The following is a 27,840-nucleotide window of genomic DNA, read 5'->3' on the forward strand; positions in this document are numbered from 1 at the left end:
TAGTTTCTCAACAAAGGTTAGTTATTACTGTAAATTTATAGGCCACTAGAGAGAAGCCCAAATGCCCACACAGTAAAATAAACACCATACTTTTACGGATGCATCATCACTGTTGGAAATTATTTTCCTGTTAGATTATTTCATCACAGTCACTTTGACATTTTAAGAAAGTCCTCCAATATAACCTTCAGACTTACGGATGATAGATCTGTTAAGCAAAACAAGTCATGTTTAAAAATTTTCCTGAAAGCCTCATTCAGAAAACTGAGCCTCTCCTCCTACATGAAAAATGTTATTGTCAAATTGAGAATATCCAACACATCCTTAGCAAATCCATTCACAGTCTTCTGTGGAGGAGGATGGTGAGGTAAAGATCACAGGATTGCAGGCTGTAGCCCTTTTTATTGACCAAAAATTTTTTTCAACAGTTTTAAAACTGAAGTATAATTGACATACAATACTACATAAGATTCAGGTGTACAACACAAGGATTCAATAATTACACAGATTACAAAATGATCACCACAATAAGCCTAGTTACCTTCTGTCACCACAAAAAGGTATTAAATGTTATTGACTATACTGCCTATGCTGTACCTTACATCCCTGCAATATGCTCTTATTCTTGGGTATGGTGTCCCAGGTGTAAGAGATGGCAAAGGTTAAGAAAAAAAAAAGGAAAAGAAAAAAAGCAACCACACAATTGCCCAAATCTGTCTTCTATAAATCAGTTGTACAGTATACCCAATGGCTGTATCAGTCTGGGTCTAATCAGGAGGGAGGAACCAGGCTAATATGAACAAGAAAAGTTTGATATAAAGAATTTTATAAATTCTTTACATAAAATATTTTTTTAAAAATGTAATAAATAATTATATGCATAGAAATTTAATAAATAAATAGAATATATTAAATATCTCTAAACAAATACATAATTTACTTACATATATTTATATATATAAAATATGTAAAGTAAAAGTGTATAATATAAATATATAACAAATACATACAAACAAATAATAATTAATTCATTAAAATTATTTATTTTCTGAATAAAATACAAACAAGGTATTGGCTGCTAAAAAGTAAAGAGAACTTGAAAGAAGACAGGTGTAAGGAACAGCCACATGCCCTAGGACTGAGAAGGAATACCAAAGAAAGAGGTTCGGCTCCCCCAGCCTCCCTCTTTATAAGTGAGAGCCAGACCTTACTGGAGAAGGCACCGCCATGGCTCACTGTCAGAGAAGTAGCTGTGGTGCAATGCCAACAAATCCGCTAGAAATCTACCCTTTGGAATTTTGGGGAACTCTACCCTCTAGGATGCCATGGAAAAGCCACTCCCCAGATGTCTCACTGGATGCACTCTCTACAGATGCCAACCCACAGGAACCTAAAAGCAAAATCCTCTCTCCTGCAACATCCCTCCAGCACCCTCTATTGACAAAACTTAACACCATTCTTCTTGGCCAAAGGAAAAACATCTAAAGGGCCCAGATTCATTTTCACAGATAAAGCAAAAAGGGAGAATTTGGAGCTAAGAGTGAATAAAATCAGTAACTGGCATAAGAGTGATCCTGTAATATTTTTAGGGGCTGGTAATACTAGTAATTTCAGGCCACTAGCATCTAAACAACAGCCAGTGTGGGCCCTCCTGCGTCTGTAAGCTGCTGCTTGTCCACTACAGAGGAGTAATTATGAATAGTCCCTGGGTCAGCAATATCAATATCACCTGGGAACCTGTCAGAAATGCAGATTCTAGGGCCCTACCCTAAACCGACTGCATCAGACCTCTGGGGTTGGGGACCAGCATCTGTGTTACAATAAGCCCTCCAAAGGATTCTGATGTATGCCAAGGTTTGAGAACCACTGTTCTAACAGTAAGTTCTAAGAACTTGCTGCGAAGGCTTGAAGGGAAGAGTCAATAAGGATTTATTTGTATGAGCTTTAGTCTCAATTTTTAAGAAAACAATCTAACTTCTCTGAGATCTGGAAATTAGCAGGGAGCATACAATAATATGCTGATCATGTGTTTCTTGACTCAAAGGTATGAATGCACTTAACATGCTCACTTTGATAAATTCTGCTTATGAAGTTCTCTTATCTGCAGGTCATGCTACCTTGATTAGGGCTGCAAAGCTGCTACTGCAATTTTCGTCTGTTTCTGTTGTTTCTTTGTGTGCACAGAAGTGGACAGTAATGCCCATTCTACTTTTTCCATATCCGTCTCTTTCCTAACTCTCCACCATGCATGGAGTTATTGAAAGAACAGTTAGCGCCACAAACCTGAGATGAGCACAGCAGACAATGGCGTGGAGCTCACAGTAGCTCACCACTGCTCCTTGCCTCTCAGATAACCTCATGAGCTGGCTTGTCTCCTTGACTAGGCTCCAGTAGCCCAGGACAGAAAGCTTCACTTTCCCCTGACATAGCCCTTGCCTTTCCAGGCTCCTCAGTTTTCTCCCTTCAAAGGAAAGAGGGAGAGATGATGGACTCGAGCAAGTGATTTTACTGCCATTGTTTTGCTTTAAAATTTAAAATGTGTGTGTGCATATTTGTGTGGTATAGGAATTGTGGCCTGGCCCTGGTCCCACCAGTAACTAGCCACATGGGGTTGGGTAGGTCACCAGCTCTGGTTTTAATTTCTACACTGAAATAGAGTGTCGAACCAGCTAATACTGCTCCAACATTGTATGACTCTATGTACTACAAGCATATCCTTAAAAGGCAATTTGTTAGGTTTGTGTCTCCCCCTTTAGTGTAACAGTCTGTGCATGAGGTCCTTTTCTAAACTCCCTCTGTGTTTAACCACAAGCACAATGAAACTTTCCTAAAGCAAATTTATCCTAAAGGGATTGAGGTTACTCATGCAGAGAAAGTGAAGACTTCAGATTTGCTTCTTGTCAATAGAAAAAGAGCATGTGCTTTGCTAAACAGATATACTATCTCTAACTGCTTTGGTAAGACTAACTAAATGTGCAACCACACACACAGCTATGAAGCACTGGTATTTTATTTCAAATTCCTGATTTATTTCTCACTGGTAGTAGTGAGCAAAAATATTTACTTCTTTCCAAAACAGTTTGAATGTTTCCACTTTTAATGTCTGTTAAAGTCTTTTGTTTGTTTGTTTGTTTTTTATTTGTTCGTTTAAGATAAAGAGTATCTCTCTGCCCTATTTTCACATGCTGAAACCGGGAGAAAAGTCAAGCGTGATGTTTCTCAATCACACTCAATTCTCTCCATGTAGGGGAGAAGGGGAAAAGGGGGTATTTCAGAAATTCTTGGAAATAAACTATGAAAAATCATATCTAGATTTATTCTAAAAAAAATCCTAATTTTCTGATAACACGAATTACATCAATATAAGCTTGAAAAAAATCATAGCCAGGGAGATATGCATAAAAAGGTTGTGGCAGACACTTGGAGTTGGTTACCTATTTCCTCCTCCTTCCTTAAAAGCTTCCCCCCCCCCCCATGGCAACATCTCCCAGGAAATGAATGGTAACTGGTTCAAATCTATCAAAACATCCTTTTCCCAGCCTCCTCTGCAGTGAGAAGTGGCCATGAGAGTCAGTTCTGGCCCTGGAGACATCTGGGGAAGTCTGTTGGGGCCACTGATGGGTGCTTTTGGAAGGCGTGTGGCTGTCTGTGCCTCCCTACACTGATCTGTCTGCCTTGGTAGTCGACACTATGCTGGGATGCTTCTGCTGCCTCTCTGTGACCTCCTGGTGATACCTCAGGTGATAGTCAAGGATGAAAGTCCCTGGCTTTCTCATGACACTTCTGAATTGCTGAATTTCAGAAAACCAGCAGTCTTAAAGATCTAATATTTGGGACTGACTTATACTAAAAAGTTATTTATAGTTTATCTAAAGTGCTGATTTAGCTGTGTACCCTAGAATTTTGTTTTTGTTTTTTTCCCCCTAAATCCAACAACTCTATGCAAAAACCCTGGCCTACATGCCTTGGACTTTGTCATGAAAAAACAAAACAAAACAAAACAAAACAAAACCCCAATGAGTTTAAGCTACAATTAGTCAAGTGACACATTTCTTGCATGTGAACTCATCCCTGATGTAGTAATAATTTATAAAAAGTACCCAACATTTACATTTATTGTGCTCATTATGTGCCAGACACTGTGCTAATTAATTAGTAGGGGTGTGTTTGTAACTAAGTCACAGAAGTAGGGTCTGCCTTCAAGGATCTTACAGTCTAGCTGGACAGACAGCCACTAAATGAGTGATTCTGTAAGTGGCAGTATAATTACAATTGTGATTAGTGCTTTGAAGAAAAAATAGGGGAGCTTGGTGAGTACCTATGGGGGGACAAGGAGGGAAATACTCTGAGAAGAGGCAGTTTAGGGGTGATCTGAAGGAGGAGTAGGAATTAGCAGACTGGTTGCAGGGAAGGGTTGCAGAAGTTTACCCTAAGCATCAGAAGCAGCACATGTGCCTGCCATGAGCAGGAAGTGTCCTGTAGGTCTGAGGAGAGGGTTCCAGTGGCTGAACAGCAGTGGGAAGTGAGGGTAGAGAGGCACTCAGAAGCTAAATCAGGGGATTCCTTGGGGGCCATGTTATGGATTTAGAACTTTATCCTTACTCTCCAATAAACCCACACTAAGTACTCTTGATATCCCCACCTTATAAAGAAGAAATACTTTAAAATCGTTTGATCAAGTCATATAGCTATTAAAAAGGTGAACTATTAGTTGAGTCCACATTTTTTGTTTGTTTTTGTAGTGTGTGTGACCAAAAAACCCCCTAATCATCACTGAGTGCAAGCTAGTTAGAAATATGGAAGTAATGAGAGCTGATCAGAGGAGCCTACAGAGAATGTTTAAAGTTAACGAAACATTAGTTTATATTTGTAAGGACCAGAAGGGTTGTGAACAATCTGTTTAATCATATTATTAAGTAACAAGTTGATCAGCACAGTAGATAATTAAAATTCCAGCATTGAATGAAGTCTCAAAAAATTATATGATTATACAGATCTCCTATTTGTGTTTTTCAATGAAAGGTCCCCTGTATTGCATATCACTGAAGTAACTGCAACTTATTTCTGTGATTTTAGACCATGGGTTTGACAAAAACAAAATAAAACACGCACACATAAAAAACCCTTATTTGTAACAAAGTCTCAACATAGTGACACAAGTGATTCAGCGGTTTCAGATACATACACACAAAAATTAACAGCAGTAACAAGGGCAAAACACATATAAAAAGACACTGGGTGATTGGTTTGATTTATTCACTGTAACTGCTATTCTTGGTAATGCCATTATTTGCAGGAGGTGGGCACTGGTATGGGATGGTAACCAATATTTTAAAAAAATTAGAAATAAAAAATATCAAGAGTGCATGTGAGGTAAATGTTTTATGATACTTGATATGATACATGCAACACATACAGACACATACATATACACACATATAGACACATACACACAAACACATACATCGATAGATGACATATATACTGGGTTGTGATCTACATCTTATTTCTTATTCTGGGTCCCAGTCAGAAGAGTCTGACAATCATTGGTCTAGCAAAATTAATGCCTGTTTCTGAGCTATGCCATATCTTTGCACTTTTTGGAGTGAGAATAACTCATTAAGGCAAATTCCTGTCCATTGTCATGGATAGCTATTCACTGTTCCACAGGTTAGGGAAACCATGTGTGATAGAACAAATAAACAGATCAACAAACAAAACAAGAGCTGTCACTGTACCAAAGTACATACTGTATCTTGGTTAAGGTTCTTGAATAGATTTCTTTGAATTTCCTAACTCACTCCAGGAAGGATTCAGGGCATTCCAAATTTATGCTGTTACTTGCAGACCTTGGGAATAAATATAAATTGAAAAGAAATTAATGGAGAATTCCAATTCTCATTTTATTAAATCTTCACACTGACATCTAAGGGTGTTGAGATTACAGGGATTCTGGAGCCAGAAATGCTGGTTTTCTGTAAAGAACTAAACAGAGTCCAAGTTTCTCTTATTCTTTTTATCCTTGTGTTAAATTTAAGCCTATCTTCAGATATTAGATGTCTAATATCATTTGCAACTAGTATAATAAGTTTTGACTTCAAGGGGTGGAATAATTTGAGAGCTAGAAGAATACCGCGAAAGAATATCATGGTACAGTAGAATTCTTGTTTTGGACTGTTATTCTCCATTTGAAGTATTCTTACCTTTAATCTTTTTTCTTAAACCAAGGAAGCCTAGCTGAAAACTTGATGATCTTGGCTTAAAAACTCTATGATAAAGTTACCACATTCTTATTACACAGCTCAGGCTGGAGAAGCACACATTTTTTAGTATAGTATTTAATCTTTGAAGATTGTAAATGTAAAAATGGCTGCACTCTTTGAACAAACAAGTGCTACTTCTGAAAATTTTTAATATAATTCAAGAAGAAAACTAGCATTATGTGCAGATATTTTCATAGCTTATTATCTACCAATGTGAAAAACTTTCTAACATTAAATAGCCAACAATTAGAAAATGGTTCCACCATGTTAATTTGGGCTACTATATTAGATAATTATACTATTACTTTATAATAACTCAACAGAGAAAAATATTCCCCAAAATAAAAACACGTGATTATTAAATTTTTATTTTGCAATTTTTGTTCCTTTGATTTGACATCCTTCTTCTGCAGTAAGATGTCAGTATTGAGTCTTACAATTCACTCTTAATGAGCAAAACAGAACTTAGCCTTGAATTCTTTAACTAGGAGAGCTATTTAGTTTTATTCAGTTTTATTATATAATGGACTCTAGAAAGCTTCTTAAATATTAATTACTAATTTAAAAACAGAAATAAGTGGCAGGAGCAAGGACATAGCTCAAATAGTAGAGCACATGCTTAGCATGCACGAGGTCCTGGGTTCAATCCTCAGTACCTCCATTAAAAAAAAAAGAATAAATAAATAAGTAAATAGACCTAATGATCCCTCCCAAAAAATATTAAAATAAAAAATAAAGTAAAAACAGAAATAAGCATGTAACCATATAGAAGAGAGATTGATGTGAATAGCAAAAACACTGAATATGTACTCATTAAAATGTTAACAATGATGATTCGTGGGAATACAGGTGATTATTTTCTCCCTTTTGCTTTTATATTAAAACATTTTTTATAATTAATATGCTTTTATAATGAAATGGAAATAAACATTTTTAAAGGGAGTCTGAACGTTGCTGGTGATTAGACTGTCTTGTCATAGGGAGAATAGGTAATGATTAAACTTTACCTCAAAGTCTGTATTTAAATTAAATACATAACTTTATCAGCTTACTCTCTTGGATCATTTGTTTTATTAATAACTAAATTCAATCTTTGTTGTTTTTCTTTCATTATTATTACTTTATCACAATTATAATTCTATACTGTTTAGAGCTGAAATTTAAACAGGTTCATGACGCTTTAAGAAGCCTGAGATATAGTCAACTTTTGAAACCTTTGAAAGGCTTCTTAGCTAGCTCAGTCCCATACTGAGGGTTAAACGAGGCAACACTGAGGATCCCTCCAGGCTGGCTTTGCCAGGGCACTGTGGTTAGAACTGGGAAAGGTGATGGGTTACTATAAATAACACAGTAACTTACTTATGCAACTGGAAAAAATGAACATAGATCTTGGAGGTAGGAAAGGCTGATCTTTGGATTTTATCTCCCCTCTAACATTCCTGTTATAACTTTTTTCTTTTTAAACTTTATCTTACATCTAGAACACAAGCAAGATAGCCTTACAAAGAAATACTTCCTTAAAAACCTCCAGGTTATAGGCAAGGCAAGACGAGGGTGTCACACATGCAGAAATGTACTTTCTTGCGGGCTTTCAGCACCTGTCAAGACATGCCAGCTATTCCTGAGCCTTGGACCAGATGGCAAATACTGGCGTTTGGTATGGAATTAGGTGCAATTTGCCTGAGCTACATGATCAAGGCTCCTTCATTTTTATCAGCAGGTGGATCGTAAGGTCAAATTCCAGCGTATGACTTAGCCACTAAAGGAGAACTGGATCCAAGCACTAGCCATTATCAAGAGATAGAAAGGTACAGGTGTCCAGCCATTGTAACAGCCCTGTAAGTATCTTATTAGGGTCAGCAAGGGAGCCAATAATGCTCACAGAAGTGGCTCTGGCTCATGTGTTATCATTTATGATGGCTGAGCCCCTCTCTGCACCTTACACTCTCTCCACCCACTTATGCTGGTGCCTGAGCTTCATTATGGGAGGCCTGCCTTTCATCAGAGTAACAGATGGCAGGGGTGAGCAGGCATATTTGGCAAGCACTTCAGGTTTCACTCAAAGGAAGAAATTTTTAAATGGTCCTGAAATTTCTTTAAATGGGTTCATGACTTCATAAAGGGCTGATCCTGAAATTAGGAGTGTGCAGGATTAAGGGGCTTTCCTGGCTGGGCTCAGACCTCCAGTCAGATAGGAATTTACTGAGGACATAGGAAATCTAATTCTTACTGAGAGATGATGACATTTGGACGAGGGTAGTTGCTTCTCACCAAAAGAGCATGCAATATTCTTTGTTGCCAAAGTGACTCATACTGCCTTCTCCTGAGCCAGCTGATGACTGAATTCTGCACGTGTTAGCCATGAAAACCGTTTTAGTTCAAGTAGTTCCAATGTAACAGCAGCTAGGCCTATAGCTTTGTTCTCCCAGCATGCTTTGTCATCCTTCTTCTTCTGATTTCTACTTCCTGCCCTGCTTTCCCTTTGGGGAATTTCTCCCCTTAAATCAGAATGCCTTAGAAGAGGCACTCAATTACAAGATGAGTACATGATCCAGTCCTAGCCAATCAGAGTAAGCCATCTCCCTGGCCATGGTGATTGGTTTAACAAAAGCCATGCAACCCAAACAGAACCAAAGTCTTTCCTGAGACTTTTTAGCTGGGTTAAAATGGAAAACTACTTGAAAAAAAAAAAGTTTAAAAAATTTAAAAATCTGCAAAAGTAGTGAGAATAATATATAGATCTCCTATACCCAACACTTGGCTTTAAAATTTATCAACCCATAGACAATCTTAAAAAAAGATAAACTGTCTTTTCCCCCTGGGTCTCTTGGACCTAGGAGGATGGTGTTACCAAAAGACATCATGTCTGTCAGGGGAAAAAGACTGACTTCAAAATAAACCCAAATAGAAAGTGAAACTGAGGCAGAACCAGGAGGACCCTATTTGTGCTTCTTAATCCAGATGAGCCTGAAGCCACTGCCACCCTGTAGTTCCTTTTTGCTTAAGCCAGATTTAGGAGGGTTTCTATCACTTGCAAAATGTACTGTCTGATCTGAAGAACTTAAACACTTAATAAATAATTTTTTAAATTTTGTGTTTATTTTGAGGCATATGAGAAATAGAAATTTATGAAAAATCTTTAAGAAAAATAAAGGAGAAAAGAGAGCTCTACACATATGACAACAAGATCACTAGTATTTTAACTTCATTCAACTCCAATGATAGTATCAGTCCCACTGAAATAACAGCCACCTACTAAAAAAATTTAAACTGAGTAAAATAAATATCATTAAGAGATGTAAAAAAGGGTAAATATTTTCACCGTTAAAAAAAACTCACAAACTAATCTAGTCCCCAGACCCACACAGAGTCTCTGATTCTGAGTTATCTTCAAAGCAATGAATGATGGATACAATGACCCCTACATTAGCATTCTGGTATGCAGTTCTTGTGTACGGAATGAACAATTTTCCTGGCTGCTCTTTCACAGTCCACTCTGCCTGGACAATACTTACGCTTTTGCTTTGCTAGCTCTTGTATAAGATCTTCATACACTTGTGAAAAGAGGTCCTTCTCAGATTTTGTTCCATCCAGGTAAACTGAGAAGGGAAACAGAGAGCAGTTCAAATGCTAACAGGCTTATGTATACAGGACACTTACTCTGGCACCTGAAATCTCTTGAGAACACCAATAGGTTTAACCAAAGAACCCAGGGACTTAACTTAAAAAGAAAGTAACAGCCATTAAAGAGAGAAATATATCATAGCCAGGTGTAATAAGTAAGAAATTCCAGTTTATCAGAGAAATTCAAACTAGCTGATATGAAAATTATTTTAAAAAAAGAAAAAGAAAAAGGAAAGAAAAGGAAAGAAAGAAAACAAGAAAGAACCAGAGTTCAGTGGCATGGTGCATATAGCACTCTGGGAGCACAAAGAGGTGCCTTTCCCAAACAATCACCTAAGGGAGCAGTCCTCAAACTTACTGACACATCAGGATCACCTGTGAAGCCTCTTAAACCACGCGGGCAAGGAGGGGCGGGGAGAGGGGAGAGGAGGGTCTGAGTTCTCTCGTATGTGTACTGAATCCCAATTCGTCAGGCTCAGGAGATACTTATTTTAAGCAAAACTGGCATAGTCAGTTTGGGAGAAAAAGAAGTCATGTAGGTAAAAGGAAGGAAAGGGCCTTCCAGTCAGAAAACTGCAGAGGCACGGAGGTAGGAGAACTTGGCCCGTTAAGAAAAAAGATGCGCAGTTGGGAAAGGCTAGCGTGTGGGGAGGTAGAAACAGTGTAGAGATGAGGTTTTAGAGCAAGGCTGTGCCTTAGTCCTTAAAAGCCTTGCTGTCTGGTAGCTTGTAGTTAATTCTGAAGAGCTGGAGGCTCTCTGAAGGCATTTAAGCAAGGCAGAAGCATGGTCAGATTTGCATTTTAAAGCGAGAGGGAAGGAGGGTCAGTAAAGTTATTCCTGCAACCAATGGTCTGATCTGGAAGTAGTGAGGCCAGAACGTCCGTCCGCAGTGGCTCTGGGGAAGGGGAGGAGTGGGTGAACTGGACTGAAAAAGGGGTCATAAGAGCTGCCAGAACTTGGGGAGGCCCTGTGTGCTTTCTGCACGGTCTGGCATGGGAGCCAGAGGCTTCTCAGAATATGGGAAACTCCCTTTACTAACTGAAAAGATACATCAGTTCTGATTCCTCTGCCCCATCCAAAAGCCTTTTCTCTCCAGCCTCCTGTGTCTTCTCTGTTGCACTCTGTATCCCAAGGATCTGTTCTTAGCCCAGGCCTGCAGATTTATAAGTTTATCTCCAAATGGCATCTCAACCTCATTATGTGCCAAACAGACTCGCATTCTCCCTTGTAAATCTGACTTACTTTTTTCTGTTTTCTGAAATGACACCTGCCAATTCCTGTGCTGGTGTCCTTGACACCTCAATTGCCTAGGCCCTTTATATCTATTCTATTACCCAGGTCTTTTGAGTACATAGGTCCAATATTGCACCCTCTACATCTACCCTTCACATGGCCAGAGAGATCTTACTAAAACAAGAATTCTGTACCTACCATGTTCTTGTATAAAACCTCTCTGAGAGGGCTTCCCAATTCTCTTAGGATAATGACCCAAGTCTTTAACTGGCCTATGGCCTTGTAGGGTGTGGACACTTCCTGTATCACCAGCATCACCTCTTGCCTTGATTTTCTCTATTCCTTCAGGTGCTCATTCCTTCCTGTCCCCTGGCCTTTTCATGTGCTATTCCCACTGTCTGGGGTGATTTTCTATTCTCTCAACCTGCCTCCCTCTGTCCAGCTAAATGCATCAAAGTGTGGTTTAAATGTGGCTTCCTCAAGGAAGTCTTCCCTGATTGCTGGGACTTGGTCATGCCCCCTGGAGTATGCTCTGTACAGCTGGAAAGGACAATCTTGAGCAGCTAGTTGTGTGTTTAGCGTCTGTTTCCCTGATAGAATGTTGGTTTATAAGAGAAGAGACTAGGCCTGCCTTATTTCCCTTGATGTTGCCAGGGCAGTGCCTTGTATACAGAAGGCATTCAATCAATATTTGCTGACTGAATGACAGACCATCGAGAAGTTGACAAACTCTGATAAGAGCCATAGAGAGAGAAGCAGAAGCCAGGAGAGCCAGAGTGGAAAAGAAGGAGTCCAGAGTGTTCTGGCTTAAAATGTCTCTTTATAATCTAATACATGAGAAAAATGTTTCTTTCTTTTGTGTACTTTGAGGCAACGAAAAGTAAAAGACCTTCCACAGAGGGAGAAAATGCACTTACTAATTTCCCACGAGATGTTCTCCATTTCTTGTCTGTGCTTTAGATACATCGGCCACACGTGGCCATCAAAGTATCCTGGGGCATCTGGAGGCTCGTAGACCCTTGTACTATCAAAATACACAGGAAACTCCATTTATTTATTTATTTGGATGGAGGTGCTGGGGATTGAACCCAGGACCTCGTGCATGCTAAGCCTGCGCTCTACCACTGAGCTATACCCTCCCCCAAAATACATAGGAAACTTTATGTTGGTTGACAAACATACAATTGATAAAGTAAAATAATGATCAGGGTAACAGGGAAATCACTCAGAAATTGAGTCTAAACAGGATTAAGACTACACATTTTAGATTCAATGCCAGTTACAAAGACAACACAATGGATTTAGTTCTCTGATCTAAAAAGGAACTCTGTAATTGACTGACTACCATTCTTAATTATCTCTGCCCCCCCACCCCCAGTGGTTCATAAAAGAATAGAGAGACAAATATCAATGTAAATAATGACAGAAATACTGTGAAGTTGGATTAAGCTTTAAATTAATTGGTGTTCTCTGTGGCTGTAGCAGAATACAGGCCCATTAATTTAAAATCATAATCCACACAGGATTGCTTCATATGAAGACTTAGGAAAGATGAGCCCAACAGTTTGTACAAGGGCCTTTTCCTAGAAAAGTAATTCGCGTTACTTCAAGTGACCGTCCATTTACGGAAAAAGGTTTTGCTCTTTGTGTAAAAGAGTTAAGGCTTCCCTTCTTTGAAAAAGGACATATATTCATTGATCAGTAATGTCCCTGCCTTATTTTTCCTAAAGCTTGTTTTTTGAATCACAATCCACAAAGGCAAGTTCAAAACTTACCTCCTCCTTCTCTTACATTCTTCGTACGGAATGGTCAGAAAGTAGCTTCTATTCCATATAGTGTCAAGGGGCCTAAAATAACAGCATATTCAGTTCACCAGGTTTTCCCCCATTCATTCAGAGTCAGTATTAGAGTGGGGAATACTTACTTGTAATTAAAGAGAAGGAAACCTTCGATAATTAAGACGCGGATTTCCTCGAGGCTTCTCTCATTTGTTGACGTCAGAGAGTACGCTGGGCTTTCCATCCAGTAGGAAATGGCGGACATCATTTTTTCCATGTTAAGTGCTTCAAGCACTTCGAAAAAACATACAGAAATATGAAATCAGTACAGCAAAAGTTTCGTGCTGTGGCTTTTTATGATGAGTATATCCAGTGGTCTATAAGTATATGAAATAACACTATTTTATTTACCTTTCAAAATACCTAATTAACAAATATTTTAGATAACAAATCTAAACGCTAATATTGGTAAGTTGGTATATGTGATACATTTTTCATTCTGGAAAATTTTAAACATACATAAAAGTGGAGCATAGAGTACAATGAACTCCCATGTCCCCATTACCAACTTTGACTAACTCACTGCTTTATTTATAACTTCTATTCCCTCCAATCATATAAAAGTTTAATATTTTTGGATGATGAAGTATTTATAAATTAGTGTGAAAGATAACAACACACTAGGGAAAATACCAGCAACATATTTGTCAAAGAATGCTTTTTAATATATAAAGAGCTCTCACAGATAAGTAAGAGGAAAATCACTACAGGAATTTATAAAGGACACAAATATGTCATTCTCAAACTCAAAAATGTGCATACTTCTAGTGCTTAATTCTAGAAAAGTATCCTAAACAATGATTCTCAAAGTGTCACCAACAGCATCAGCATCACCTGAGATCTTAGAACTTTTCTGAAATGCAAATTCTCAGTCCCACTCCAGAACTACTGAGTTGAGCCATCTGGGCTTAGAGGTTTTATAGTGGAAAGTTTTAAAATTATGAATCAATTCATTTAATAGATAAAGAGCTATTAAGATTTCCTCTTTGTTCTAGTGTTTGTTTTGAAAAGTTGCATTTTTCTAGGAAATTATCAGTTTCATTTAAGTTTTCACATTTATTTGCATGAAATTGTTCACAATATCCTCACCTTTTTATAGAATCTTTATAGGATCTCTAGTGATGCTGTTTTTTTTTATATTTTTATTTGTGCCTTCTCTTTTTTCTTCATCAGTCTCATTTAACCGATTTGAGGATCACTTAGATTCTTCAATCTATCAGTTCAAGTCTTATGCCAAATTTGAGATGTTTTACCCCATTACTTATTCAAATATTTTTCCAGTACCACTCCCTCCTCTCCTGCTAAGTCTCCAATGATATGAATGTTAGATCTTTTGTTATTGTCCCACATTTCTGTTCCTTTTCAGTCTATTTTCTCTCTGTTGTTCTGATTGTGTAATTTCTACTGTTCTGTCTTCAATCAAGTTCATTGACTTTTTTTCCTCTTGTCATATCTATTTTGCTGTTAAGCCCATCCAGTGAGTTTTAAACTGCCAGTTATTGAATATTTTCAGTTCTAAAATTTCCATTTGATTCTTTTTAACATCTTCTCTTTCTTTATTAAGGCCTCCTAATTTTTCGCTTGATTCAAGAATGTTCACAATTGCTTGTTGAAGCCTTTTTATGGATGCTGCTTTAAAATCCTTCAGAGAATTCCAACATCTGTGTCATCGTGGTGATGGTGTCTGACTGTCTTTTCTCATTCAAGTTGAAAGCTGTCTGGTTCTTAATATGACAAATGATTTTCAGTCTAATCCTGAAATTTGGGGTATTATCTTATGAGGTTCTGGATCCTAGTTAATCCTTTTTTCTTTTTTTGCAGGCAGTCACCCTGTTTAGGTGTAGTGTGCAGGTCCAGGAAGGGTGGATGTTCAGCTGCCTGCTGGGCCTCACCGATACTGAGGTCGGGGGCGGTGGCTGTGGGGGGAGAAAGAAGAAAGCAGAGTGCTGGTGTGGTTTCAATACAGCTCAGTGAAGACAGAAGTTCAGCTCTCCATTGGGTCCTGCCCTACTAGCAGCACCTCACACTGCCTTATTCTATCTCTTTGCTGCCAGGACAGTGTGGAAGTTCAGTTCCTTGTATGGCACCACTTATATGATCCTTACGGATGATATGGAAAGCCAGCACATCCTGTCTTATGGGTGCTGATGGGTCCAGAAGTCCAGCCCTCCACTTGGCCCTGCTAACACCGTGAGGGAGGCTCATTTTCCCTTCTGTGTTTGACTAGAGTAAGGTGGGTATTATCAAAATAATTTTCTATACTGCTAGGCCACCCTTTTTCTAGTCCTTTGACTATAAGGGACAAGTTTCTTGGGAGTTTTTGTGTGCACCTACTGATGGTTCCATGTTGCACACTTCTCCATCATCCCTTTCCAGATACATGGCAGAAAATAAATAAATAAATAAAGGCCCAGGGAACTCACAGCCATGTCCTCCTTCAAGTTCCAAAGTCCCTAGTCAGTCTGCTCTCTCTTCTTTTCATCTTTCAGAGTCTTTCCTTGTTTGTTGTGTTCCATTCAGGGTTTTTAGTTTTAAGGAGGAGGAAGAGCAAGGAATGGGGCCAAGCCATCTTGGCTGGAACCATAAGTACCATTACTTTTAATATATTTTCATTATCATTCAGTTAAAAATATTTTCTAATTTTCATTGAGATTTAATCTTTGACTCACAGGATATACAGAAGTGTTTTGTTTCAGAAAAATGTGATGATGTCCAGGATTTGCCTCAGAATAATATAGGAGAAAGTGGGTGAGGGTACAGATGAAATATAATTGGCCAAGAGTTCATTTTTAAAGTATAATAGTGAATTCATGAGAGTTCAGTCAAAATTTTCCACAAGAAAAGGTTCTTAAACATTAGAAAAAAGACACTGATTAATTTTCAAACACTCGGGAATTCTCTACTTACTCTTTTGCTATTGATTTTTAATTCAGTTCTCCATGATTAGAAGATATCTCTGTATTACTTCAGTCCACTGAAGTGTATTAGGACTTGCCTGCATCTCCTTGTGTATGCCTTCCATTTTGGCTACCGTTCCATGTGTTCTCGAGGACAAAATGTGTATTCGGCTATTGTTGGTATGTTTTATATGTTAGTTTGGTCAAGTTTCGTTAATTGTGTTGTTCAAATCTGTAAGACTCTCATAATGTCAGTTTGTTCCATTAATTACTAGAGAAATTATATAAAATCTCCCACAATAATTATAGATTTGTCTATTTCTCCTCTTATTTTTGTCAGTTTTTGCTTAATGTATTTTGAGGTCACATTATTACAAACTTTAGACTGTTTTATCTTCCAGTTGAATTGATTCATTTATCTCTCTTTTCTCTAGTAACACTCTTAGCCTTAAACTTTACCTTGTCTAATATTAGTAGAGCTACACCAATTTTCTTTCAGTAGGTGTCTGCATGGTATATCTTTTTCTAGCCTTTTACTGTCTACTTTTCTGTATTCTAATGTTCAAATATACCTCTTATAAGAAGCTTACAGTTGGCTTTTAAAGCCAGTCTATCTCTGGAGTATTTTATTTTAGTTCATTTAACCTCATGTAGCTACTGATATATTTGATTTAAAACTATCATCTTACTACCATCTTCTGCTTTTCTACCATCTTTTGATATTTTAGTTCTCTGTTTTTCACTTTTGTATTTGTCAATATTTGAGTGATTCCATATATTTATAAATGTGGTAACTATATACTATTCTTTTGGTAGTTATAAAGATTTCAACATTACCTTGACTTACCTTAAATTTGTGCATTTATCTGAAACGTTCAGATTTCTTCTTAAGATAGATTTCTAGAAGTGGGACACCTGAACACATGGCATGAACATTTTAAGGTCTTTGGGACATACGCTCAATCTCCTTTCCAGAAAAGACTGTACCAATCTATACTCCAATTTATAAGTTTTTGCTTTATTGGGCCTATGCCATTATCATTGCTTTAAAAACCTGTTTACCAGGTAAGTTGGAAAATATGTTATAATTCTTTGACTACTTTTGAAGTTGACTTTCCATTGTACATTTACTAATCAAATAACCTTTTGTGTCTGTGTTTCTTATCAGTTTGTAAAAACTCATTTAAGTTAGGAATCGTTCTTTGTCAACTATTGAAAACAGTTTTTCCTTGTTTAAATCTTACTTTGTAATAATCTTCCTTGCTAACCTTTAGAAAAGGGAAAGAGAAAGAAAAAATTATTCTGGCTATAGCTCAAGACACAAGAAGAGACAGCCAGTCAAGGATTTTGCCTCTCAGAATTATCATGTGTCTGTAAGGATTTTGCCTCTCAGAATTATCATGTGTCTGTAAGAACTAACACGTCATTTTTCCTCCAAGGTTATCAAAGTTCAAAATAAAGAACTAATTTTATGGTTCTTTAAGAGAGCTCTCTCTGTGGCTAGTTTGCGTAAGGACTCAATAATCATCTTGTTAATTATAAAACATGATAACATCATTAAATACAGATTACTAGTTATATTCTTTATAGGTAAGTAGATGTTTTTCTGATGTACTTTACTCCTTTAACTTCAAAAAGTGTTAGATTGGGCAAGGGAGTGAAGTGAATCCATCTGAAAAATATTCACTAATCTTTTTGAGCAATGAATAGAAAAAAACAGCTGCCCAGTAACTTGGTCCCTGGGAAGGTAAGCTCAGAGGATGGGCAGGCTTAGAGTTTGCTCCAGGCAAGAGGGGAGAGGGTTGGGCTGTATGCAGGGATGTGGAGAATAACAGAGACCCACCTTGCCCCACCTTAAAAAGAAAAATCCATTGTCCCAATATTTCCAGTTTTAACTATAAAACTGGGGAAAAGGTTTCATTTATTTAAATAGCTGAACATAAATCAGAAACTCTTATGAAAGCAGGTTTAAAGTATAGCAATCTGTTTAAATATATTTTGAGACTGGTTACTTAGTGAAGTTACTTGGGTTTGAAAAAGAAAATGAACATTAGAGCATAATGTTTTGTAAGCTTATCTGCTTACCATCATACTGCAGAAATCCATTTTCGTCTGTCCGTATCTCAGACTCTGGCTGGAAAAAACAATAAAGTACTAATCAGAACTGTGCAGTGCAGAAATAATACAATTAAAGAATGAAGAGGTGATAAACCTTTATTTTAACAAATGCTTTGGCTGATGAGGATAAATGGAATCAAAGAAGCTTCCATAAATGTGCCATCTAGTGGACAAGTAACACTACTGCATGGAGACTACCTTCTCCATTACAAAAGCCCAGTCAATCAGCCAAGGCTTTTGGATGTAAACCAATTAGCTTTGCTACTATAACTTTTTTGTGTTAAATAAATTATCTAGACGCTTTATTAATACCTTAAAGAAATCATCCTGAGATATGACACTGCAGTTTGGGAGGCGTTTCTGCAAATTCTTGGCCAGTGTTGTCTTCCCACCATTGGTCACACTGAACCACAAAAACAAACAAACAAAAAAGGAAGGAAGATGCGTTAAAAGAACATAAAGCATTTTTAATTTATCTTAGAAAAAGTATATTTAAATTATGTAATATATAAGAAAAACTATTTCTTTCACAGGCCCAAGTATGTCTGACACAATAAATGATAAGAAATAAACTGGAAAGAATAGAGCTGAAAGGTAACTCACTACTGGGCAAGTGAACTGGGTAACACTGAGACTTAAAATACAGCTATTATGTTATAAGCCAAATAACTTTTGGTCTCCGCTGAAATAGTCACAGGATTCATACACACACACAGAGTTCAATTAATTGAACAATTATGTACAATTGTACAGTATGTACAATTGCACGTGGTGATTTTGTTTCAATACACAGTGGAGAAAAATGAAGGAGTGGGTTATTACAAGCCTACCTATCACAAATTTTCATCTCCTTTGTGATGTCTCCTTTTCCCTTAATGTTTCTCTACTTTGGGGCTGGTTGGAAGGTCCAATGTAGCTTATCACATTCAGTCAGTTTCCTGTCCCATCTGGCTAGACTGAGACATCAAGGAGAAAGGGGACCCTGAGCAACTCCTCTGTGTACATATCTAGCTTTCTGACATCCAGCACTGTGCACGCTGGGTGGGAGGCACTTCTCCAGTCAGTCGAAGAGTTTTTTTAACCTGAGGCTGATGCACTTCCAAAGAGTCTGTGGACAGAATCAGGGTCTTTATGAACTTGAAAGAAAGTACGTCTTTATTTTCACTAAATTCTAATAGAACTTGGGCATTTTCTTTAATTATAATATGTCACATTAATAGTACCTGTGACTCAGTTAGCAATGGAAATCACGCAGGTATTTTCATATCATGTTGCATTTGGGGCAGACATCTTGAAGTGTCATTAACACTCATTATTATTTCAAATTTACAGCAGTTTTTAGACCCACCACTGGACATTGTTATTTAGTGAGTTAACGAAGAAGCATGTATATCACAATGCTACAGATTTCCATTAAAAATATTTTTATAACTATATCATTATTGTAACTGGCTTCCTTTGTATTTCTGTATTTTATTTTGTGAATTTAAAACCACTGCTCTGAGAAGACTTAACCGCATCACCAAATGTCTATAGCATAAAAAGACTCCTGACTGCACGTTTATTTACAAGGGCCTGTGCTTAATCCCTGGTAAGATGAATTCCAATATGTTTATAATTTAAAAAGGGGGAAGAGAACTAATATTTATTCATCAACATTCTTTAATGAATATCATTCAATTATTACCCAATACCTTATACCTACAAAGTAGAAGGAACTTGATTCACAAGCTTTTGTTTTTGTTTTTCATTTAACCTTAGACTACACAGTTGGGTAGGATATGGGCAATCTCCTTGAAAATGGAAAAGTGGGCAGGTGTTACTATTCATTGAAAAGATACTGTTATGAGAATTTTCCCTCTTCTAACAAAAATGTCTGTAATCTATACTCAATGCCCATAGTTCATTTACTGAGTTTTGGTTTAAAATACATAGTAAACAGGGGTAACTTTATTACAGTATGAACAATCTGGCTAGAAAATGTGTCACCTCTTTAGTCAAGATCATGCATTTAAACCAATAGTAATTAGATCCCTTCTCACTGACTGAGCTGCATGCAGCCAGTGAGAAATAAGCACCCCATTTCTGTAGACTTGGAGGACATGAACCAGCTAGAAGGCAGTCCAGGTCAGAGGGCTGAGGGAGGGGGAAAAGTATTTAACACATCTAAGACCTATAATTAGAATGCAACCCTCCTGGTCAGGTGATACCTTAAGACTCAAGATTTCTCCTTCAGCATGCTCACAGCCACCAGGCACTGGCAGGCTTGCAACCTCCTGCACGTGCTCCCCAACCCTGGGGGAGACAGAAGCACTTTCTTTCCTAGGATCTGGGGAAGGAGATGGGCGACTCCACGGGCTCACTTCCTTCTTTGTTGACAACGCCCAAATAAATGCACCGCTCCTAATCCATTTGTTTCTTTAACATAACAGGTGACAAGAGTGGGTATTGTATTTGGAATGTGGTATTTGGCTAGGAAGAAGTTAAAAAGGCAGTCTGTGATTATTCCAACAAGTGGAGAATTTATTCCACAAAAGTTAGACAACAATGTTCCCACTGTCCAGTCAAGGAAACTAAAGACTGAAAAGCTGAGTGCTCATAAAACTTGCCCAAGGTAACAACTAGCAAGTAGTAGAGGTAAGATGCAAAGTCTCACTCCAGTGCCCATGGAGCTTACGTTTTTTAACATTATGGAAATTTGTGAGAATCTGATGAAGGCTTCCCCAGAAAAATGAACATCTTCACACGTGCACTAAGTTTTCAGAAGGCTCACAGATGCCCCCTGAATCCTTTAGAACACTTACTATTCCCTGCAGTCTCAACTGAATGATTCATTCACAGGGCAGCAAGTGACAGGCACAGGGGAGAGACACAGCACAGTGAGTTTGGAGGAAGGAAGCCAGGAACTGCTGCTGAGTCTGGCAGGGGCTTCACAGAAGCAGCAGCAGCAGCACTAAAATGAAATCCTGGCACTTGCTGAGGAAGAGATGGTAAAGAGACTTTCTCAGGAAGTTATGAGTAGAACCAAATGCATGTGGCAAAAAAGCATGAGGCCGGTTTTGAGACAGAAGGCACTGCACCGGAATACTGAGACAAGGGGAACGCATTCACACATGTGCAGAATGAAAGCTGCACTGGACCCTGTAGTGGACTTTGTAGTTGAGTACCCAGGTCCTACTACTGTTTCCAAGGTCTGGTTGGAACTGACCCCACTCTCAACTCCAGAGCAGAGTCCAACTGACCTAAAGCAACTAAGGGAATCCTGTTGCTTTTGCCCCAGTGACTGTGGGTATGCCACACAGCTGGTCCAGTCAAAGAGAGACCAATGACCTAAAGGAAGAGAAGCACTTCTCTCCCCTATTGACAGGCTAAGAAGAAGCACGAGGTCCCAGGAGCTGCTGGTAGGGCCTTGTGACCAAAAAGTGGAGCCAACTTTAGGATGAATTCAAATGGACGAAGACACAGAGAAGAGGCAGAGAGAAACTCAATCTTTGGTGACACCACTAAGATCCTTTACCAAATCTTTCCTGCAGCCTGCCGCCTCCAAAGCTAATACATTTCTTTTATTATTTTTAGATGATCCTCATGTATCAGGAAATTTAGATTCTATTTTAAATAATTAGGAACCACTAAATATTGTTCATCAGGTGAGAGGATAACTTAAAATCTGTATGAAGATGAAACTGGCAGAAGTATGTAGGCAAGATTATGAGGGAGAGACTGGAATTAAGGAATGAGGGCTTGAATTAGGATGGTGGCAGTGAGTGAGGAGGAAGGGATGGACAAAAGAAATAATGTAGGGAAAAACTGAACTGTGGTTCTGATTAGATGGGAGCAAGTTGAGGCAGAGTTCTGACATTTCATTCATTCAATTTTATTTCTAACTGATTACATACTATAGTAATGTGATGCATTATTACAATGATCTCCGCCAAATTACAAACCTTTAATTTCAACAGTCTCAAATATTTTACGAACTAGACTACACATGTGAAAGTACTCAGAGGAAAGGTGAACACAATACACTAGCAAAACAAAGCATGTCCTTCGGAGTCGTTGCTGTCTCATTTGAATGTCCGTCCACCTCTGGTACCACAAGTAGGGTGACCATATAATTTAGAATACTTTTCAGAGGGAAAGGGGCAAATCATTAATAAGTATGCCAGGGCAATAGCTCAAGATAAAAGGTCACCCTAAGTGTGGGGAAAAAGGAGTAGAGATGGAGTGATTCCTTATTCCACAGGTCCAAAGTTGGGCATAGCAGGAAAGAAATGATAGATTTTCTTCTGTGTCATACTGGAGGAGCCACACGGAGAATGAGAAAGTACCCCGAACCAAAGTAGCATCTGATCAGGCCCTGCCTTTGGTGTCAGCTTCAGAAAACAAATGGTAAAGCAGGTAAACTCTGTTTACTGACTCTATTTCTCAGTTTATAGGAAATTCTCCCACCTCCTGTTGGCACTTGTGTAGCCAACGCGCCACTGTTTTAAATTTGACAGTGGCGGCTCTGGGACTCAGGAGTCCTCACTGCTCTCCTTCCCTCACCATGACCACGTGGCAACACCCTTTGGACATTCTGAGTATCTCAGCCAGCTGTTTGTAGCAAAATTACTCACCCACTGATTCCAATGACAAATGTTTTCATAGTTAGCTTTGAAAATCACGTCTTCCTAAAATTTAAAAAAAAAAATCGAATGCATATCACTTAGATGTCTAAAGCGGCAAAAGAAAGCCCTAACTTAGGAGGGCCAGCTGATGGGGAAAGGTGACAGCGATCTCTGGGACACCCCATCACTGGATTACACACATTCCGTGGGAGAGCTTCACTCTCCTTCTAGGTACCAACACTGGGCTGTGCTCAGGGCTTGTGAGCTGAAGTCAAGGGAACTGAAAGGGTTCCCAGGGTCAAGCATACACCCTTGACCTTGAATGTCTGTTTTCAAGGGCAGAAGAGTTGCTGAGCCACAGGGCACACTACAAAACTTCCCGCTCCCCTCGACCAGGTGGTCTGTTATCTGCAATATTCCGTCTCCCAGGGATGATCCGTTATTCCCAAGACAGGGAACCGGCAGAGCTGGCCTCTCCCTCTCCCCTTCTGAAATGGGGAGAAAGTCACTGCGAGTCAGAGGCAAGAGGTACTTAATTCCCTTTAAGGGTACTATTTCCTCACCCTAGGGCTAAGGTATACCAACTTTTTCAGAAATGGGCCAGCCAGTAAATATTTGACGCTTTGCGGGCCAAGAGGCAAAAATTGAGGTTATCATGTAGGTACTTATATAATAAGAGAAAATAAATTTCTACAAACTTTTTGATGAAAGTCAAAACATGATCTTGAGCACAATTTTTTTTTTCATAATGCATATCTATGAATGAGAAGAATGGAATTCCTATTTTATTGGGATACCATTTCCCTTCCTGGATTTCACAATGAGTGTTCCCTGCCACAAAGAACTGTGAGTGTCAGGATACAGGGCCAGGTTTTAGCTGCAGGCCACTGCCTGCTGACCCCCGGTCTGGAGGGTGGAGGGCAGTTTCACACACGGCCCCCTAGGGTTCCCCAAAGCAGTCTTGCAGATATTCCAAGGACCACTGTCCTCTCTTTAAGGTGAAGTTCAGCTGCAGGGAAACTTATCGTGGTTCCACAAGGTTGCCCTTGACTGATGCTGCTCTTTATTGCTGACTGCTCTGGTGGGGTGATTAGGGACCTAAGCTGTGCCATTCAGGTGAGTGGTGGCTCGGTGGAAAGCTCACAGCGGCCCTCCCAATTTCTATCCCAGACTTGTGTCCAGGCTCCCCTTGTGGGGAGGCTTCTTCTCAGTTTCCCCAAAACATAGTTGGCCCTCCCTGTCCAAGGGTTGTGCATCTGCGGAGTCAACCAACAGTTGTTTGATAATATTCGGGAAAAAAACTTCCAGAAAGTTCCAAAAAAGCAAAACTTGAATTTGCTGTACGGCAACAATTTATATACACCATTTACACTGTATTTACAACCATTTACATAGTATTTACATTGTATCAGGGATTATAAGTAATCTAGAGATGATTTAAAGTACACAGGAGAATGTGTTTAGGTTACATGCAAATACTTTGCCATTTTATATAAGGGACTTGAGCATCTGTGGATTTTGGTATCCCTGGGGTGGAGGTGGGGTGTTGTCTTGGAACTGGTCCTGGACACCCCCATACCGAGGAATGATTATATTTCAAATTGAATGCAATTTTTTAAGGTTTGGTTACACTTTCATTTACTAGCCTCTATGCGACATGAATTCAACAATGACTGTGATAAAAAATAAAATAGCAGATCAAGTTGGACATCTGAGTTTCACCAGGAGTTGTACTGGTTGCACATATATCTCCATTCAAATTGCCAGAGTGTATCAAGGGAACAACTGATACAATGCGTACTGAAAAATAAATTTTTATGTTATAATTTTTCTACTTTTGAATTACATATTACCCTATTATTATTTTTAATATGTCAATGCAAGGCTGCCAATTACTCTTTTTTAGGAAGGAAAAGGCTGCCTTTTACCCTGAGATGGCAGCTTTCTTACATTTTTTGGTGATAAATGTCCTTTCTCCTATGAAATTATGTTGGCAGTAGGTAGTCATAGATTGATGTTCTCATTTGGCAAAATAAGAAAAAACATTCATAAAACTTTGTTACTCCTTGTTCCCACCCTGCCTACTTTTGGATAATCTGTCAGAACATAAATACTCAAACCTGCAGGAATACAGCCTTAGAGATCATTTTGTCCACCCCTTCATTTTGTAGAAGTTGAGACTGGCCCAGACAATGGACTCACTTTCCCAAGATCACACTAATGATAAAAGGAAAAGCTAGAAACAAGACTAAACCAAGTGAGTTAACTTCTTTCCATCTTTCTAAGCTGCTAAAAAGCACTTTATTACCAAGAGCAAAGAAAGGATGGTGCACGTGGGTGGGCTTCAATGTGAGGCTCTCATATATAATTATGTCATTTTTATTGATGTATTATTGATGGGGTGTATGTTTGCTGTCTCCACTGAGTGGCAAGGACTACTTGTCCCCTGTGATTCTTGCCACATCTGTGCATACATAGGAGGATGCATCAATTATATAACAAGTAAATAATAAGGAAGTGTTGTTGTGGTGCTGGAAATAGGCTTGAGGGGATTATCTGGGTGGAAATTCTAATAATTCAGAAACCAACAGTAAGGAGGAGTCAAGAACCTACTTATAAAATCCCCTGGGCTCAAGAGGGAACTCCCACAGTCAAGTGCCAGATTTTACCAATATAGGAACCCTCACTTCTATATCAGTTAGCAGTCTTAGCCTGTCCATGACAGTGTGTGAGTAAATTTTGGGCACAGTCCATTAGCAATGAACAAGTGACACTGTGGTGGACAGAACAGGGAAAGAAAGAGAAAAGATGAGGCAATACCTATGGCTGGGCTGAGTGGCTGGAGTTGGCGGTGGTGTAGCAATCCCAGAAGCGATTTATTTATTTCAAAAACCGTTGCATGCACAGGGCAGTTTCAGATGAACTCCAGGTTCAGGCCTGGCATTGCCCATTTCTACACCATGTTCTATTATCTCACTACCTGTTTTCTTCTTTAAGAACTATTTTAAAATCACATTTAAAAAAACTTGCAATCTACCACAATAAAGATATTAAAAAATAAGGAGAAAAATTATTCTAAATAACAAACTGTTAAAAAGATCTTAAATAACAACAACAACAAAACAGCTTACAATCGAGTTGTCAGGTCCCAAATATACACAGCAGCAGACTCCAGTGAAGCAAACACAAGCTCCATCACCTACAAACTGCAAATCACTGGATGTCTTCAGAGAGACAACCATTTGGACTTTCCAGCCTCATCAGTCCAGGGGTATCTGATTACTAGGTATACACACCACTTCCAGTATCATGAGATACATATGTACAGCTGACCTTTGAACAACTTGGGGGTTAGGGGTGTCGACCTCTTCACAGTCCAAAATCCACATATAACTTTACACTTGGCCCTCTGTATCCACGGTTCTGAATGGTCACATTCAACCAGCCTTGGATCGTGTCTAACTGCAGTAAAAATTTAGTGAAAGAATTATGAGTATAAATAAACCCACGCAGTTCAAATCTGTGTTGTTTAAGGGTCAACTGTACTTTATTCTCCCAATAAGTGCAAGGCTTTCCTCGTTAGCAGACAGAATTTGTCCAGGGGAAGGAGAGCAGATTAAGACAGCAAAGAGTAAATCCAAAATGAGTAATTTTAATTTTTTTATACTTTTTTTAACCCGAAGTAAAATATGTTGTTGAGTCCTTTTTTCCCATAACTGGTATGTGCTTACCATATTTAAATTATTTCACTACTAAATATGGTACATTTTGGATTCTAAACTGTAAAATGGTCAGAGGTGGCATGTGCAGAATCAGCAGATTGTAAAGAAAATATCAAGCCCTTAGTCCAAATGGATGACAAGCCAAGGAAATGCTTTTCGATGTGTCTAAAAAGAGCAGCCTGGTATTTCTAAGAGTGAAATATTTCAGGACTTCTCACTCATTTTACTCAACATGTTGATTACCTTCAATGTGACAGGGAAGTCTTTTCCTACTAGTCTTTTTTTTTTTTTCATATGGAACGCTTCACGAATTTGCGTGTCATCCGTGCGCAGGGGCCATGCGAATCTTCTCTGCATCGTTCCAATTTTAGTATATGTGCTGCCGAAGCCAGCACATTTCCTACTAACCTTTAAACTTTGCTCCCTTTTGGTAAACAGAAATCTCTAGGCTAGAGTTTCCGAATTTGCAACCCATGCCCCTTTCTCTTGGAATCACTCACTAACCCCTAGTGGAAACTTCGAAGCTTCATTTTACATAGATGCTCATGTAGTTTTTTCCTTTTCCATCTTTCTTCCCCCAAACATAACGACTGATTTATAATACTGCCTGTACTATTTCTAACTTACCGCATGCTGCGTTTCTTGTATGCTCCAGCCTCTGGCTCCCATTGGAGATTCAATCTGCTAGGTGTGGGGTGGGCAAACTTGCTCTGCCAAGTGCTTGACTGTAAATGTTTTTGGCTTCGTGGGCAACTGCTCAACTGTTAGGAAGTAAGCGCTCCCGCAGACAATACATGCGCGCGCCTGTGTTCTAATAAAACTTTATGGACACTGAAAATTGAATTTCATATAATTTTCACGTGCCACAAAACCTGCCTCTTTTGATTTCTTTCAAGCCATTAAAAAATGTAAAAACCACTCTTAGCCTGTACAGTAACAGGCGCAGGAGGGCCGCAGTTACCATCCCAGTGCTGGAGGAACAAAAGACTGTCTTCTCCCGTAGGGATCACCGCCTGACCCAGTCCCCAGGGACTTCTCCAACGTCTTTTGAAAGCAGACTCCCATTTTAAGGATTATCAGGGGGCGTGAGAGTACGGCACCAGCACGAGTACACGTCCCCCTTGGCAGGCCACGTATCAGCCCGTTTAGGGTGGTAAGAGTCCCAACAAGGTTTGCAAGACACAACGAGGCTCGGGCTCCAGCGCAGGAACACTCTGGAAACACCTCCAGGACCCCGCGATGAGCGCGGCGCGGCGGGGTCAGGCAGGTACTCACCGGGCGCCAGTTCGAGTGCTCCCAAGCAAAGCGGCACCGGCGATTCCCAGGCGCGTGCCTGTCACTAGCCCGCCGCAACCTCCGCAGCTCGTTAACCGAGAGGCCCAGAGCCCCTAACCCCGCGCCCCTTCCCAGTCAGGGGCGGCCCAGAGCAGAAGTGGCCAGCCCAGGGTTCCGTCCTATCCGGAGCGGACGCGGCGCCCGGCTCCAGCCGGCGTTGCGCGGGGCGGGACTCCAGCGAGCGTGGCCCGGGGCGCGCGCC

At 39.2% G+C, this 27,840-nt stretch overlaps 1 protein-coding gene and 1 non-coding gene across 5 annotated transcripts; both read right to left on the reverse strand.

Moving 5' to 3' along the window:
• Positions 1-382: 382 nt before the first annotated feature.
• On the reverse strand, positions 383-27,802 carry NMRK1 (nicotinamide riboside kinase 1). Of its 4 annotated transcripts, none has more exons than XM_072959603.1 (9): positions 27,579-27,802; positions 25,915-26,043; positions 18,287-18,377; positions 17,942-17,990; positions 13,046-13,193; positions 12,897-12,968; positions 12,039-12,145; positions 9,779-9,862; positions 383-5,849 (listed from the first exon to the last, which is right to left on the reverse strand). In XM_072959603.1, exons 2-9 carry the CDS (start codon positions 25,968-25,970, stop codon positions 5,830-5,832), a joined length of 627 nt encoding a protein of 208 aa, XP_072815704.1. In that variant the 5' UTR covers positions 25,971-26,043; positions 27,579-27,802; the 3' UTR covers positions 383-5,829. The 4 variants fall into 4 exon arrangements, with proteins under 4 accessions (XP_072815704.1, XP_072815706.1, XP_072815705.1 ...); XM_072959605.1 differs by lacking the exon at positions 25,915-26,043 and adding an exon at positions 22,591-22,644 and having other exon boundaries at positions 27,579-27,795; XM_072959604.1 differs by lacking the exon at positions 27,579-27,802 and adding an exon at positions 26,931-27,550.
• LOC116280402 (U6 spliceosomal RNA) lies at positions 26,592-26,698 on the reverse strand. The gene has a single exon (XR_004189791.2). It is a non-coding gene; the product is annotated as a U6 spliceosomal RNA (small nuclear RNA).
• Positions 27,803-27,840: the final 38 nt, after the last annotated feature.

This window comes from Vicugna pacos, chromosome 4, assembly GCF_048564905.1.
Source record: "Vicugna pacos chromosome 4, VicPac4, whole genome shotgun sequence".
In the NCBI taxonomy this organism is placed as follows: Eukaryota; Metazoa; Chordata; class Mammalia; order Artiodactyla; family Camelidae; genus Vicugna; species Vicugna pacos.